This window comes from Haemaphysalis longicornis, unplaced genomic scaffold, assembly GCF_048455015.1.
Source record: "Haemaphysalis longicornis isolate Haplotype H1 unplaced genomic scaffold, Haemaphysalis longicornis Haplotype H1 scaffold_14, whole genome shotgun sequence".
Taxonomy (NCBI): Eukaryota; Metazoa; Arthropoda; class Arachnida; order Ixodida; family Ixodidae; genus Haemaphysalis; species Haemaphysalis longicornis.
Genome location: NW_027526245.1, coordinates 58,991,192 through 59,008,017, shown reverse-complemented (window position 1 = coordinate 59,008,017; position 16,826 = coordinate 58,991,192). Strand labels below are relative to the sequence as shown.

Here is a 16,826-nt window from a genome sequence, read left to right as displayed (position 1 = left end):
TCCGGCCACACGGGATTCCTTCTTCGTGTGCCCGTCCACAGTCTCTACAGACCTGCGGGTGCGGGCAGTGTCTCGCCATATGGCCAATTTGGTGGCATGATAAGCACACCATTCGCTTTGGCTGATATGGCGAGACTTTGACTATCGCCATGTAATATTTACCAAAATTGGGGACTTCTGGGACATCAAAAGTTTGGATGGCTTTGTTTGTTTTCCCGATTCTTTGGGCTGAAAACACTTCTGCCCACTCGCATCGAACCCAGGTGAGAATTTCTTCATTAGATTCACCTTCTACAGTTATAACCCCGATTGAAGAGTTGCTGCGTTTGGGGATGTGCCTATTTTATTCGGCAGCGTTACGGTCTGGCCATTGTGCTTGAAAATCAAGCTGGTCGCCTCCAAAATGCGGTTGATGTGCTCTTCAACGTAGACGGTGATCTGTACGCATTTTCCAGATTTATCGCACCGGTACGTTGCCAATTCTGCCATTTCTGCGCTCGGCGCTAGTGTCCTTATCAAATCGGCCAAAGTGTTCTTGAGTATGGCATGTACGCTGAATTTCTTCAGTGGCCTTAACGAGAGACGTGCCCGTGGGCGACGTACCCTGTCAATCCGGTTTATGTCCGCCTTCCAGTTCGTCCTCTTTCTTGTCCAAATGTTCCACTTGTCCTCTGAAGAGTTGTGCTCCCCCTCTTGGTCCATGTCAGTGTGTTGTACATCCATATTAGTCGCCACGGGTTCGCCGTTGTCGAGCAATAGTGCCGTTCTGAGACGCACCTCCGCCGATGCCCCTAGCAGATGCTGGGCCCGACATCGTGGAGCTGCTGCCGCTGCGCCGGGGCACGCGCCCACTAGGGCACGCCCCTACAGCTGCTCATGGCTTGTGGCTCGTGTATGTGCTGCTGCCGTGCGCTCGTTTTCGGTGGGCTCCAAGGGAGCTTCTACGACAAGGTGTGTAGGCGCCAAGCCTAAACCGGGTGCAGACCGAAAGAACATCCACTAGTGTCCACTAAGAGAACTTCACCTGGCCGAGTTCGGTATCTTCGTAATGCTGTTCACTCGAAGTTCACTCTGGTAGTAAAGACAGGCCGAAAACAAAAAAAATAGCTGCACATATTGCCGCATGTGCCACACTAGGCACGTCGGCCATTTGAGAACGCACGTGGCGCCCCCCCGCGCTGCGGTGAAGAAACAGCACGTGGTGAGGAAGAAATCAAGGCTTCTGGGGACGGGGGAAAGGGGGTCCTGGGAAGAGGAGCGGGGTGGGGGGGGTGCGCCACTAGTGTTGTAGGTCAGCCTATCGGGCTAAGTCGAGCGGCGCACCTGAACACGGAAAGAATATCCACCGCCACGCGTCAACAGGTTTTATACTGCCAGATACCATTCTTTTTCTCGTCGCTGTAGCACAAATCTGTGACGTTACCTAAAAGGAGTAGTGAACAATGATTCTATTACACCTTTATTAAAAAGCGGTTTTGTACGTGTTGCACCTAGCTGGTGCGAAGGACTACTAGTGTAATTAAAAAGCAAATATCATGTACGTTCTGACGCACTCTTAGGTATATTTTGTTGTTCTGCTTTTACCACCAATTTTATTTATTTATTTATTTATTTATTTATTTTTATTTATTTATTTATTTAATAAAATACTCTCAAAGCCCGAAGGCGTTACAGAGAGGAGTGGTTACATTTCATACAACATTAGTTACAGCCGTTTTGAATTATGTAGGACGCGGAATGCTGGCGATGGAGCGGGGAGGTGGTTCCAGTCGTCGCAGGTCTTGGGAATGAACGAGTGAAAGTAGGGGTTTGCGCGACACTGAGGAACCCCTACCTTGAACGTGTGATCGTTTCGTGCCGAGTTGTAGAATGGAGCAGAAATGAGAGCCTGTTTTAGATTGGAGTTAGTAAAGTAAATCTTATGAAACAGGTACAAGCGCGCAATTTTCCTTCTAGCAGCAAGGTCACTAAGTTTAAGAGAAGATTTAATTGACGTGATGCTAGCGGTTCGTGAGTAGTTTGTGACAATGAATCGAGCAGCCCGGTTCTGAACGGCTTCCAAGGATGAAGACAACACCATCATATGAGGGTCCCAAATCGATGTGCATGCTCTAATTTAGCACTAACAAGGGCTTTATATAGTAAGAGTTTTAAAGACACTGGAGCAAGAGCAAAATTACGGCGCAAGAAGCCAAGCATGCGGTTAGCATTATTGGCAACATAATTATTATGTTCATGCTTTTGCAGATTAGTGGCAATGTGGACGCCAAGGTGCTTATAAGAAGAGACAGAAGATAAATGTACATTGTAAAGTTCGTGCGAAAATAGGTCAGAAGGGTTATACTGCTTAGCGCCAGAAGAAACTATCTTCCGGGTTAGTTATTTCACGCAATCATCAGCAAAAAGTCTAATTGTAGAAGAAATAATTTTAGGAAGATCATTAATATAAATTAGGAAGAGTAAGGGACCTAACACAGAACCTTGCGGCACCCCAGATGTTACGTGTTGCAATGGTGAGTTACAATTGTTAGCACTTACATATTGTGTTCGGTTAGACAAAAAACACTCTATCCACTTGAGTAAGCTGCTTTCTATGTTAAGAGCACTAAGTTTTAACGAAAGAAGTTGATGGGAAACTGAATCGAACGCTTTTTGAAAATCAAGAAAAATGCAATGGACAATGGCACCCCGGTCTGTTATGGAAAATAAATCATTAGTGAAAACTAAAAGCTGCGTTTCACATAAAAAATACTTTCTAAAACCATGCTGGCGGTTATCAAAAAATTTGTTGTCCTCGAGGAAAGTTATCAAAGTGAAATGAATGACGTGCTCGAGCAGTTTGCAGGGGATACTTGCGAGTGTAATGGGCCTATAGTTGAAAGGGTTGGAGGCATCACCTTGCTTCAGAACTGGCACCACCCTTCCCGCCTTCCAGTCGCTCGGCAGCACAGAAAACTGCAAAGATTGCGAAAACAGCTTTGACAATATTAGTGATGAGTATGTTTCGGTTAGCTTCAAAAACTGTGCAGTGATACCATCAGCACCGGGGGAGGATACCTTTAGGTTGTGAATTAATTTACTAATGCCAACCCAATCAACAACAAGTGGGTCCATAGGTGGGAGATGCACATTATCAACTTTGGGTAACACAGTAGAAACATTAGAAAAAGAAAGAACAAAGGCATTTTGCAAGGCAACGCAACACTCATCCGGTGGTATCATACTACCATCATGATGACACAACGGGATCGTGTCCTTTTTAGGACCATTCACTGTTGACCAAACTATACGAGGGTTAGTATGCAGCAGAGAGGGCAACGTTTTAGTAAAAAACTCACGTTTTGCTGTAAGAAGCGCATGTTTATATTCAAGGTTTACAGTTTGATAGGCTGACCACCTTTCGCCACTATCAGCTAATAATGCGCTACGGTACAACCGTTTCTTTTTGTTGCGCAATCGGTTAAGAGGAGAGGTAAACCACGGAGAGCGGAAAGATGGTCGGATTGTGCGCAGGGGAATAAATTAATAATGAGGAATTCAACAGCATTCTGAAATACTCTCCAGTTTTCTTCCACAGTGCGCAGAGAAAAGCTACGCAGATAGGACTCGGTAAAACTTTCCATTTCCGCATTGATTGCGGCCACGTCTGCGCATTTAAAATCTCTTATGGTTTTAGCGGAAGCTGCTTGTTTTGAAGCAGAGACATCGTAAGTAAAATGAAGAATGCTGTGATCGCTTAACCGAGGAAGATAATGAAGAGAAGGAATTTTATCAGGGGTTGTGGTAAGTATCAGGTCCAGCAAACTCGAGAAAGTAAGAGTGACACGTGTAGGTTCCTTCACTACTTGGGTGAAGTGAAAGTCATTACAAAGATTAAAAAACAAATTTCCTTCACGTGTGCAAGAGGTAGTATGGTTACCACTACCAATCCAAGAGATATAAGGAAATATAAAATCCCCTAATAAAAAATAGGGGCAGCAGGGTAGCGAACAACTATATTGTTTAAAGCAACATACAACGTATCACAAAAATCAGAAGACGAGTTCGGTGGGCGGTAACATGCACACAAAATAGCGTCATTATGACCGAAACGTACGCACGCGCAAACTAATTCTAAAGAGGACCTTATGGGAACAAGGTGCGAGTGTAAATCAACAGAAACACCAATCAGAACACCTCCTCCACTTCTGGTATTACGGTCAGACCTGTAAAGCTTATATTCGCCGCAGGTGTGGAACACTTCACTATCGCGAATCTTGCTGGACAACCACGTTTCCGTGAGCCAAACTATTTTAGCATCACAGTCGTCGATTATTGGAGACAGTTCATCACGTTTGTTTATTACGCTGCGTATGTTAGTAAGAAGAAAAAAAAACCTTACATTCTACTGGACTGTGGTTGGCACTACGGGATTGCTATGACGTACTTGTGCTGGAGTTGGGTTGATCAGCATGGGTATTGACCGGCGACACAGAGTTGGGTGGATTAGCATGGGTATTGATCGGCGAAACAGATTCGGTTCCGGGGCTGATTTCACAGACACTGTCAGTTTGAGTACAATAAACAAAACATTTCTTACCGATTTGTAACTTGTTATACCTTAAGAAGTACTGTTGCCCACTGGCTTTCCCAAAGTCGAGAAGCTTTTTTCTCGTGTTTCTAGTTGCCTTAGAGAAGTTCTCACTGATAGAAATTCCCGACGATTTTAGTTTCCCTTTCATCGCAAAAATGGTGTCCTTTACTTTAATCGACGAGAACATTGCTATTACTGGTCTTGATTTATCGAGCACAAAAGTTCCAAGCCGATGTGCCCTTTCGATTCCGTCATGCGCAATTTGAACTTTTATATGAGAGGAAACAAGCATGCGTACTAGCTCCTCCGACTGCGACCACGTTTCTTTTGGGTTGTCAGCCACACCATAAAATATTAAGTTGTCACGGCGAGCTCTATCTTCCAAATCGTCAAGGCGGCAACGAAGCTCTGCATTTTCCGAGCGAACTGCATTAGTTGCGGCTTCTAACCGTGGGTCACTACCCTGATCAAGGGCGTTAACACGGGCTTCAACAGCAACTAGCCTTGTGTTGATGTTGTACACCGTGTGCTCGAGTGCTTCTTGGCTCAACTTAACTTCATCAAGAATTTTCATAAGTTCGTCATGGCGCGAGTCTACATGAGCAGTAATTGCTTTGACAACGTTCGATAGCTCACCAGATAGATTGTTATTAACATCATCAGGGCCAGGATTAAGCTCGACATGGCCGCAAAGAAACAACGTTTTCACAAGATACAAGCATTCGCAAGTCATGGTAAAAATAACACTGGGGCACGGGAAGAGCAGCAGGAAAGCATTGTTCGACTTTTTGCACTGGCAGTAGGTGTATCTACTAACCTGAACGAGAAAAGAAAACGGATTGTGAGGCGGCTGCATTGCTGGCGCTCTCTCGTGCCAACTGGAGGCGGTGATGTCAAACCAGGCGGTTAAGTACTCCGGTGGCAATGATGGCATTGTCGATGGGTAGGACAAGATGAATGCAGGCACCACAACTGGCGTGCTCAGCGAAGGTGGCGCTTCAGCAGGACATTGCGTGTGTGATACGATTGTGCCTCGTGTCGACGAGTCAGGTATCGCGTGTGTGATACGATTGTGCCTCGTGTCGACGAGTCAGGTATCGCCTCCGAAGAATTCAGCCTGGACAGGAACTGCGCAGAAGCGGGTGCCGTTCTACCGAAAGGGCCCACGGCGAAGCACGCTCCCTGAGGTATGACCACGCACGTTGCAAGGGCAGCCAGCAACTGAACGAGAAAAGAAAACGGATTGTGAGGGGGCTGCATTGCTGCCGCTCTCCCATGCCCACTGATTTATTTCCACACCCTCAGTGGCGACAGCAATTAGACTCGAACGCTCGTTCCTGATTGCAATATTAAGAACTTTAACCACACACTGACCCGTTGCATAAAATCCAGCTTTTTTGGCCTTCTATTTTGTATATACCGGTGTTACACAAAAGGACGAGAACGCCATGCATTTCTACGTTGATACTGGTCACAACGCGAGGAAGCCCTAGAGTGTTTTTATAAACTCCAGGGATGACTAGTATATGCGTTCACTGCTAGAAATTATCTCGGCCAAATGTAAGCTAGAGTAAATTTCATAGCTCCTGCCGCAAGTACGGTTGAAAGTGGCGTACGTTGTGTGCGGGGATTAGGGTGCCCCTTGCGGATCAGGGTTCTGGTTAAAATACTAGTCTTTTGTTGTCAATAGTTATTCCATACCTCAATTGAATATTTATCAAGAGTCCGAAGCCTCAGAGCATCGATCTGCCCGAAGAACGAAGGGGAATAAATGTTGCTCACGATGCGGGCCTTGGCCAAGGAGGGGGAAGAACGTAAAAGTGAAAATGTCCACCATCTTCTCTTTATTTTACCATCCTTTCCCCTTTCGCCCATAGCGCCGTCCCTATGAAAAAAAATAATTCATCCATCAAAATTTCTTTTTTTAAATTGTTCCAATGGCTCTAATTATTAGATGTTTCTCACTGCGCCCAATAAAAGCTCGCTCATTTGCTTGCTTCTACCACCACGTCTAAAACCTTAGCCTTTCCAGTTTAGACCCCTGGCAACTTTAACGTCCAAAGTCTCCGCTGAAACATGGCCACTGTCTGCAGTTTTCGTTCGTTTAGTAGTGCGGTAGTCTCTCGCAATATGCCTAAAAAATGTCCGAAGGAATAGAGGCGGGCTATTGTTCTTAGCGGTTATATTGCTACAAAATGCTACAAACTCTGAGGGGTCTCGGTTACAAATTCCCTTATGCCTAACAAAAAATTGGTTTTCTGCCGCTGCATGCAAAGTGTCCTCTTTCTTTAGAATATTTTTAGCAAGATAGCTGGGGCCTCAGAGGGCACGCACTAACGTGTATAATATTTTAAATAAAGGCACTTACTAACGTGTATATTATTTTAATAATATTTATTCTTAACATCCCGCATTTTGAACCAAAGGAATTCTGACTTTTCTGTGTTTTCATTTTACTGTGCCAGTCATTCCTGCATCCTTGACCTGCTTTCTAATATGATGGATTGTTCCCGGGGTACTAAACACGCCACAACATACGAAACTGCGCAGACTGGCTGATGGTCAACAGTTGTGTACGTGACATCGTAAAAAATCCAAAATGACGTTTTCAACACGAAAAAAAAAATCTGACCACACAGTGGAAGTTGACTTCCACGTAAAATAATTTAAGCGGGAAGTTGGCCTACCCAGGCTGGTGGCCGACATGCCGCGCTTAATATGGACTGGTACGGGTGAACCACTCTGAGGCTTTGAATGTAACTCTGACATTTCTTTTATTTTTATTTCTTTCCAAATGGGGCGAGCGGCCATGGAGGTGAACCGCGCGGACTACGCCGACGTACGTTGTTCCGGCTGTGTGCAGCTGTTGCCTGCAACCAATGTCCTTCATAGAGAGGCGTTTGTAACAGGGGAGCTGTTGCAGGTCCAGCTTTTTTGTCCTTCTGCTGGAGGGCATGCGTCACGCAGGAGTAGAAACAGGCTTCCAGACCAGCCGGCAGCCTCTGAAAAACCGGTTCCCAAAACTACCGAGAGGGGGTGTAGTGGTCCCGCGGGGAGAGTTCCTCCCGCTAGTGGAGGTAGTAGAGGGAGGGGGACCAAGCCTCCCGCAGCTGATTTTTGAATGCCGATTCCTTTGCGCGAACCATGGAATTCCCGCAGCGACAGCGGGGCGCTGCCGTTCTGTGGTGAGCGCCCGTTGAACGTTCAGCTGACACGAAAGGACCAAAGCTTCACTGTTTCTGCAGATTTTACACTCGTTAAAACTGGGCTTAGTTTTTTTCTCGTTTATGTTTTTTTCTGCTAAAAAGCGTAGGCGCAGCCTACTTGCATGCCTGCGCAGTATCAAAGTACCCTCGAATTTTTATTCTTAGGTTTCCGCAAACAAACGCTGTGATGTAGATCGATTCTTTAGGCAATATCTTGGCGTATAAATTTTATATGGCTGAATACGGTAGCTAAGGAAGATAATCAGTCACTGACAAAAATACGCAATCTGTGGCATTCTACTCCAGAAGGTTTAAAACCGGACAGATCTTGGTCTACAAACTATTGTCAGCGGTTGCTGGGCTTCTTGTAATGCAACGTAGCATACTGACTACACAAAAAATGCGTCTGTTGGGTGTAAGCGCATTGTGCACAAGCTTGATGTTTTAGCTAAAGGTCTCTCTGGGGAGTGCTAGTTGATAGGTCACGTAAACCTTAACTTCATCAAGCCTAGGTCATGGTAGAAGGAACCGTCAGTTATTTTTTCAAGATGTCCCCTGTAATTTTTTGCACAGAATGCAACAGTTCCTTCTTGTGGTTCGCCAGTACGTTTTACACCAGTGAATGCGTAGAGGCTTCTTTGAAGCGTTAGCTTTATGGGTGTAATCGCAGTACAGCTGCGCAGCACGTACTGAGGTTAGGGATCGCGCACAAAGAGTGTAGGCATATTGAAGTCGCAAGCTTTATGACCGAATAAGTCAATCCAGTTGGCCTAGTAAGGTGTGCGGTGGAGCGAAAAAAAGGAGCGGAAAGCTGGGTAGAAGACAGCAGGTGCTTGTTCATATCTGAGGGGTGCAACAGTTGGTTTCTCAGTCCTTAAGCTAGAGAGAGGGAGAGAGAGAGAGAGAGAGAGAGACAGACAGACAGGAAGCTAGTATTGGCCTCATGGTGACGTATACAACCTAAGTACAGACTGGCTTGTTGTTAGAATTCAGGCTTCATTGCAGGCCGTAGCTACCAAAAACATTATCTTCATATCAAAGCAACCTGGCCTCAGGTCAATTAGCAATTGGGTCCGTAGCAGGAGCCAAACATTCCGCTACAACGTTTACTCTATTATTAGCAGGTCCTTTTAATCAAGTGGCCATGCCACTACCTTGCGGGCTGGTTGGAGGAAGGAACGAGATTCGACGGTGTTATTGGGAGGAGGAGGGTATAGTTGTCGAAGATTGCCCGCTGGAGATTGCAATCTCAGGCGGGGGCTTTTATAAGTGTTGTGGCTGAGGTAGAGCGCTATCAAAGCCACGCGAAATACGTTAGCCGTGCGGTGAGAACTGGTATAAAAGTCAAACGCCGCTACAACGAACGCTTCTACTACGAAATGGCCTGTACAACGAAGCATGTCATATGGCCTGGCCAGATTCCAGTGTTTCCTATGTATTGTGAACGCGTCTACAGCGAATACAACTACAGCGAATTTGCCTGTTTAACAAAAAAAAATCATGCGTCCCCAATCGCTAAATTGTTGTTTGATAACGAATACGGCTAGCCGCACACCTGGTAACGCGCTGCAGCGAACCCAATCAGAGCAACCGGGCTGCTCGGCATAGGCTCGGGGCTGCGTCACCGCGGCCCGCTGCTTCCACCGATGGCACTCGCTAATGCAAACGGCCAGACCAAGGTCACCCCGGGCTACCGTTCAAAGAACTAAAAAAATAAAAAAGGGCGATAATGCCACTGCATTTCTGCTCAGGGATGTAGCTAGCGGGAGGAGGGAGTTCGCCCCCCATTTCTCCCTCCCTCCGAAATATTTTCGAGGCAGCGCGCGTAAGAGAGGGCTAGTGTTTCCTCCCACAAAACTCCTCCCCGGGAAGCCCACATGTTTCCTTTTACGCAGCCAGAGAGGAGACGGTTCGCCTAATTGCGCCTTTGGCCCTCGGGGCTAAGAACACAAGCACTACGGGGGCGCAAACGCCTGCACAGAATGGCGGCGTGGCCCGACTGCGGTTACTCGCTGTTTTTATGCGTTGGCCTGGAGCTGAACCAGCTGTACGTTCGGCCTTTCTTGTGTCTACAGACGCCGAATAGACAAAATAGGAGCGCGGAAGACATCGACAAACAATTTCCATGTCGCCTGTTAAGTTCCAGGTTGGGTGCCCTTCCTTTTCTTCCGCTCCCTTCACTGTTTTTCTGCCGGCGGAAAGGCAGTCTGGACCAAGTTTTTGTCGTCGCAGCAGGGACTACAGTGTAATAAATACAATGAGAAATGGCACAAAACACGCACGGTACGTCGGCGTGGTCCCAAGTCCTGACTGGTTGTTCTGCTGTTCCCGGAGCACTCGCACTTTTTAGCGAAATGAAAGACGGAAAAGGGCGATCGGTTTTCAAATTTGGAATGAAACATGTATTTGAGATTTTTTTTAGAATGACAGGGAGGTTGCGAGAAGGAAAGGACAAAGGGCAATAACGACTCGGAGGAGAGTTTTCGGGCTAGTCTTGGGGAGGCGGCAGCATTAAAACGGCATAAGAAGAGTCAGCTAAGTGTGCGCATGCGCGCACTGCGTGACTGCGGAGAGAAGCGAGTCTGTTCCTAATCTGGTCTGTAGCGTGGTTGTTCGATTGCGTCGTGTTCGTGTTGCAACATCTTTGAATCGCGATGAGTGCAGGTAAAGGTGCAGGGACTAAAAAGCGACGACAATTCAGCCTCGATGAGAAGTTGAAGATCATCAGTGCCGTGCAGAGCGGCCAGAAAAAAAGGACGTAGCCGAGGATTACGGTATCAGCGCATCGACCTTGTCGACGTTCTTTAAGGACAAAGAAGAGATACAGGAGCAAGTGGAACAACATAAAACGGACCCGTCAAGGAAGCGGATCCGTGCAGCCACATTTCAGGATTTTGACGCCACCGTCTACACGTGGTTTGCCGATGTACGTGCAATTAAGATTCCTGTCAGCGGGCTGTTGCTGTGTCAGAAGGCCAAACAGTTTGCCTTCGCACTCGGCGTGGATAAAGCGGACTTCCAAGCGACGAGCGCCTGGCTGAGAAGCTTTCAAAAACGACATGGCATTGTTTTCAAGACTTGCTGGCAAAGATGCTGACGCACCGCACGATCTCGCCGACAACTGGCGTGAGTCCGAACTGATGAGAGTGCTGCACAAGTACAGGCCGGAAGACACATTTATTGCTGACGAAACTGCTCTTTTTTATGAGTTGCTACGTCAGAAGACCCTGTGCGAGAAAACAGATCGCTGCAAATGGGCAAAAAAGTCCAAGCAACGTCTGACTGTGCTGCTCTGCTGCAATGCAGCAGGAACTGAAAAGCTGAAGCTGCTAGTGATTGGGAGGTCGGCAAAGCCACGATGCTTTAAGGGGTGCGTAGCTTTCCACCAGATTATGTTGCGAACAAAAAGGTTTGGATGACGGCGGACGTTTTCTACACCTTGTGGTAATCCGGCAATAGTGGCGGTGGACAATACCACGCAATGGACATGTGCCGGCGGAGTATGAAGATGTGGCGCGAGATGAGCGAGGAGAGAACATGGCGGACTCGGCTGGGCTACGTGTGTGCAGCCGGATCGGCTGAGCAGTGGACCTTGGCGGAGCGGGACTCCCAGTAAAGGTGTGATCGAGGGGGCTCAGTGTCTTTCTGGGGAACCGCGGCCGGGTGCAAGAACCCCGCTACCATATTTGGCGCCCTGAACGTGGGGCCGGCCGTGGTTCCTGGGAAGGGCATTGTGGTCTTCTTCCTTGTTTTGGTGTTCCGCGGTGGGTATTTTGCGGGGCGAATTACGTTGGCGTTTTTGAGTTGCTCTCGGGATTTTTCGGTAGCCCTCCTCGTGATTTGAGGCGCCTTTGTAGTGGATTCTGTTGTTTATAACCATTTTTTCTTCCCGTGTTCGCTTCGCGGCTCGCGAGAGCATTTCTTCCCAGGGACATGCCTGCCCATGGAGCTTCTACCCGTCGGCGCCCCTTGGTTGCTTCGCGTGAGCCCGCAAGGGATGCGGACGCCACTGGGCTCGTCGGCGTGCTCCGCCCGATCATGGACCTCTGCGAGAACCTCACGAACCGGCTGGCGGGTCTCGGGCTAGAAGGCGGTGGGTCCGAGCATGGGTCATCGTTCCAGCCGAGCATTTCGATGCCACGGTTCATGGGCTACGATGACCGCAAGACGGTGGCGGACTTCCTGAGCGATCTCAATGTTTACAAGACGGCGTCGGGTGCTTCGGACGAGTTCGTGTTGACCCGTGTCCTGCCGGTTGCCCTGGAGGCATCGGCTGGTCGTTGGTGGCGCCTCCAGACCCCGTTCGCGTCCTGGGCTGACTTCGAGGCACGCTTCCGCGAGGAGTTCTTGCCTCCCGACTACGACTACCGCATCCGCCGTGAGCTGGAGGCACGTACGCAGCACCCGCGCGAAGGCTTGCTCGAATACATTCCAGCTACCCAGGAGCTCTTCAAGCGAGCTATCCCGGGTGCGTCTGACACGGAAATGGTAAAGCACGTCTTGCGGCGTTGCCATCCGCGCTTCCGACCTTTCCTGCACGGTCGTGATTACTCCAGTTTGGAGGAGATGGCGCGATCAGCTCGAGCAATCGAGGACGCTCTGATATCAGAGCTGAGTTATATACCCCCTCCGCCAGTAGGGGAGGCACTTGAGCCAGCTTGCGCATGGAGAGACACCTATGAGACTTCGCCACAGCGAAGTCCACAGCCGCGTACGGCAGCGGCGGGCTTGAATTCCCCCCGCGCACGAGGTCCTTCTGCCCTTGGCGACAGGCAGTTGGAGCGCGGAAGACCACTAGATGGTGCAGCCCACGGCGGGAACTCCCCGCAGCGGTTAGAGCCAGGGTTCCTGCGTTGGGAAAACAGGCCCTCTTCACTGGCAGGCTCACCGCTCCTCGACCCGAGTCTCTCCCTTGGGGGTCGGCAACGAAATCCTCTGAACTCCAGAGGTCCTTCTCGTCCGGTCGTCGAGACGGGAGGGTCGCGGGGCTACACGCCCAATGGAAATCAAGCTGGCGGCTGTTACCAATGTGGACAGCCAGGACACATCCGTCGTGAGTGTCCGCGTGTGATGGCTGGTCGCCGAAATACAAATAGCCATCGAGATCAAGGAATGCAGCCCGAGGCAATGATGGTGACTAACCCATGGCTGAGTAGCCCAGAATTGGCTGGTGGCGAGGACTGGTTCCTATTACCCACTGCTTGCCGTGTTGAAGCACGCACACAGCCCATAGCACCACATCTTTCTGTTCACGTTCTTGGAACGGATGTTTCTGCATTGGTTGATACCGGCGGCAGTTTGTCGCTCATTGGTGATACTGTCTTTGAACTTTGCCGAGCACGTGGTGTTAAGTTGCGCCAATGCAGCCCCCGGTTGCAAGTGGCCAATGGGGCTGTGGTTGAAGCGCGTGGGGCTGTGCGTTTGCACATTTCTTACGCAAGCAGAAGGTGTCGGCAGCGCTTTACGTACTGCCCTGTCTTGGCAGTACCCATGATTTTGCGCCGGGATTTCATTATTCGCGAGGGCCTACTGCTTGACTTGGCGGGAGGTAGTTACAGATTGGGCAATGACGCAGAAATTGATACCTTTTCTGGCGTCAACGCATATCTGTACCGTGCCAAGGTCAGCCGCAGTCGCAACGAAATCCGTGTTGCCTGAGCGAATCAGGCAGTTGCTTGAGGAGTGTCCTTGCAGTGACTATGAGAGGGAGCAGCTCGCCTATGTGCTGGAGCCGTTTGCTGAAATGTTCACGGAGGCCCCTGGGCGGACAACAGTCCTTCAACATCGCATTGACACGGGAGACGCCCCTCCTTGGAGCTGCAATCCACGGCCGCTCAGCATCCAGAAGAAGGCGAAACTGGATGTCGCCCTTGACGAGATGCTGAACACTGGGGTTGTGCGGCCGTCGCAGAGTGCCCATGCATCTCCAGTCGTGTTGGCGACAAAAAAGGATGGCAGTGTGCGTCTCTGCGTGGACTACCGTCGTCTCAACGACGTAACTGTAAGAGACGCATATCCTTTTCCTGCCGTAGAATCCATCATTTCCTCGCTTGGTGGTGCCCGCGTGTTTACCACTCTAGATTGCTCACGCGGCTTTTTGCAAATTGAAATGCACCCTGATGATATTCCTAAAACAGCTTTCACAAGCTACAGGGGTCTTTTCGAGTTTGTGCGCATGCCGTTTGGGCTGAAGAACTCCCAGAGCTCGTTTCAAAGATTAATGGACATCGTCCTTGACGATGTACGTTATCAGTACGCGATGGCCTATATGGATGACGTCGTCGTCTTTTCGCGCACCTTTGAGGAGCATCTCGTGCATCTCAGAGATTTTCTTGACCGCATGAAACGCGCCGGCCTCACCATCAATCCTAAAAAGGTCCAACTCGCTACAAGCAAAGTTGACTTGCTCGGCTTTGTCGTGGACAAGGGAGAGCTTCGTCCTAACGATGCCAAACTGAAAGCAATTACAGAGTATCCGTGCCCGCGTGACGTTAAGAGCTTGCAGCGCTTCTTGGGCATGATAGTCTTTTACCGCAGCTTCATCCCTCATTGTGCGGAGCTATCACGTCCGCTAAACCAGTTACTACGGAAAGGCGTGAAATGGCAATGGGAAGAGGCTGAACAGCAAGCTTTTGAAGCACTGTCTCGCGCAATCGCGGCAACAGTGGCGTTAAGGATACCGGACCTTAACAAACAATTTGTCTTGCAGACCGATGCTAGCGACTATGGACTGGGCGCAGTGCTGATGCAGGAATTTGAGGGCGTTCTCCGTCCGGTCGCATTTTCTAGCCATACGCCCACTCCGGCTGAGCGCAATTACACGGTCACAGAACGTGAGTGTCTAGCAATTGCGTTTGCACTAAAGAAATTTGACATGTATCTTGACAGTGCCTCTTTCACCATTCAGACAGACCACATGGCATTAACATGGCTGCAGCGTTTGCAGAACCCTGCTGGTCGTCTTGCGCGCTGGGTGCTTGCGCTTCAGCGCTACGATTTTACTATCCAGCACAGGAAGGGTTCCCAGAACCAAGTCGCTGACGCGCTAGCGCGCGCGCCCCTGCCGCCATCTTCGGACGCGGAAGTGCCGGCGCTGGTGGCTGCAGTGGATGCTGACGCACGCTGGGGTACGCTGGTGAGCAGGGCAGATCTTCGCGCGGCGCAACGTGCCGACGAACTCTGCCGTAAGATCATTGAGCACGTCGGGGCACAGGGCGCAGCTCCCACCACAAACTGCGGTGAGTTTGATACATATGTGTTGGCGAAAGACGGTCTCCTGCTACGGTATATCCCGCAGGACGATGACGAAGCTAATCCCCCATTCCGCGCTGTTGTACCGCGTAAGCTTCGGAGGGCTTTCATCCGTTACTTTCATGATTCAGCTCTGTGTGGAAACAGCGCTGGCAGCAAAACTTATGAGAAGTTATGTCGGACTGTCACGTGGCTGGGAATGAGGCAGGATGTGCTGCGGTACGCCAGGAGCTGTCACGTGTGTCAGACAGCGAAACCCCGAGTCGGTTGCCCGCCCGGATTGATGCAGTCTGTTGAGAGTAAGAGCCCCTGGCAAATCGTTGGTTGCGATATCATGGGCCCTTGCCCCCGCAGCCCGCGTGGGAATTGTTATTTGTTTGTGGTGATGGAACATTTCACAAAGTGGGTAGAGCTGTTCCCGCTACGTACCGTCAATACACCGAATGTATGGAGGTGCCTAATGGAAGTGTCCTTTGCCCTTTGGGTTCCCCGCAGAGCTCATAACGGATAATGCTACGTATTTTACGAGCAAATTTTTTGAGGACAACTGCCGAGCTGTAGGCGTGAAACACAAACGTACGACCACCTATCACCCTCAGGCAAACATAACTGAGCGTGTGAATCGCAACCTCAAGGCGATGCTAATTGCTCATACGGAGCAACACAAGGATTGGGATGCTAAGCTGCCTGAGATTGCATTTGCCACTCGCACCACGGTGAATCGTTCAACCGGGTTTACGCCGGCTTATTTGAACTACGGTCGGGAAATGCCATTTCCTCTTTACAGGACACTTCCAGAAACGGAGGCGGGTTCTGGTCTGTCGCCCCATGCTGTGGCCGTCCGCCAGCGCCTGCGCGACGCGATATAGGCTGCCCGGGAGCAGCTTGACATTGCTCGTCTCCAGCAGGCGGAGCAGTACAACCGGTGTCGTCGAGATGTTCAGTTTGCGGTTGGCGACATGGTTCTCCGGCGCACTCATCCACTGAGCGATGCCTCAAGCAAGTTTGCCGCGTCGCTAGCCTCTAAATGGGAGGGCCCTTTTACCGTAAGGGAGAAGCTGTCTTCCATAACGTATCTTTTACACCACAGCAGTACAGGTGAACATGCAGGACCGGTTAATATAGCAGACCTTAAAGAGTACCACGTGGACTGATCTGCTTTTGGCCGCAACGCCTCTTGTTTTTCAATGGCGTCTGCGCACCCGTCATGTTAACTTTCTATGGGATGTATCTAGAGTATCCTTTTTAGGCATTTTTTTTGTTTCGGATTACCTATTCTTGGCCCTGAATTTGATGATTGATCAGTACCACGTGATGCGCTTCTTTATTTTTTATTTCTCCCCCTGCTAGAATTGTGTTTCTCCCGGGAGTTAATTTTCGCTTCTTTCGCGTCCAGAATCCATTTTGGCATTCGCTCCTGCTGCGCCCCCATTCACCGCCGACCCGTTTGGAGGACTTTCCCCACTGTCACATCCACATGTGCGTGGTGCACGACCCGGTGGCATCCTGAGCTCCTGACTCCCTGGCCTTGGGGCTACCTCCTTGGCTCCACGGCTCTTGCTCCGGGCCGTGCCTGCTCTCTACTCTCCACTGTGCTACCTTGGCGTGTGTGCTGTGGGTCTTGAACCGGACGTTTGGGTAATGCTCTCGGTTCCACTCCGGCGCTGCGTACCTCTCGCCGGGAGGCCCTATCTGCTACCTCTGGTACTGTTGAACAGACCTTCATCGGTTCATGGGATTCCTCCAGTGGAGCCAGCGATCCAGCGGCGTCCTTGGCTGTTCCTGGGCTGATTTGA

At 49.8% G+C, this 16,826-nt stretch overlaps 1 protein-coding gene across 1 annotated transcript; it reads left to right on the top strand.

Moving 5' to 3' along the window:
- The first annotated feature begins 10,838 nt into the window (after positions 1–10,838).
- LOC144164929 (uncharacterized) lies at positions 10,839–16,540 on the top strand. Its single transcript, XM_077695156.1, has 3 exons — positions 10,839–11,111; positions 11,833–12,657; positions 16,427–16,540. Exons 1-3 carry the CDS (start codon positions 10,839–10,841, stop codon positions 16,538–16,540), a joined length of 1,212 nt encoding a protein of 403 aa, XP_077551282.1.
- The last annotated feature ends 286 nt before the right edge of the window (positions 16,541–16,826 follow it).

Bases quoted from the DNA above. Each gene is read 5' to 3' on its own strand.
- LOC144164929 (XM_077695156.1), top strand. From the start codon at position 10,839: ATGGCATTGTTTTCAAGACTTGCTGGCAAAGATGCTGACGCACCGCAC. The intron at 11,112-11,832 runs GTGATTGGGAGG...GACCTCTGCGAG, and splicing joins CTGAAAAGCTGAAGCTGCTA to AACCTCACGAACCGGCTGGC. The intron at 12,658-16,426 runs GCAGGCTCACCG...TTTCGCGTCCAG, and splicing joins AAAACAGGCCCTCTTCACTG to AATCCATTTTGGCATTCGCT.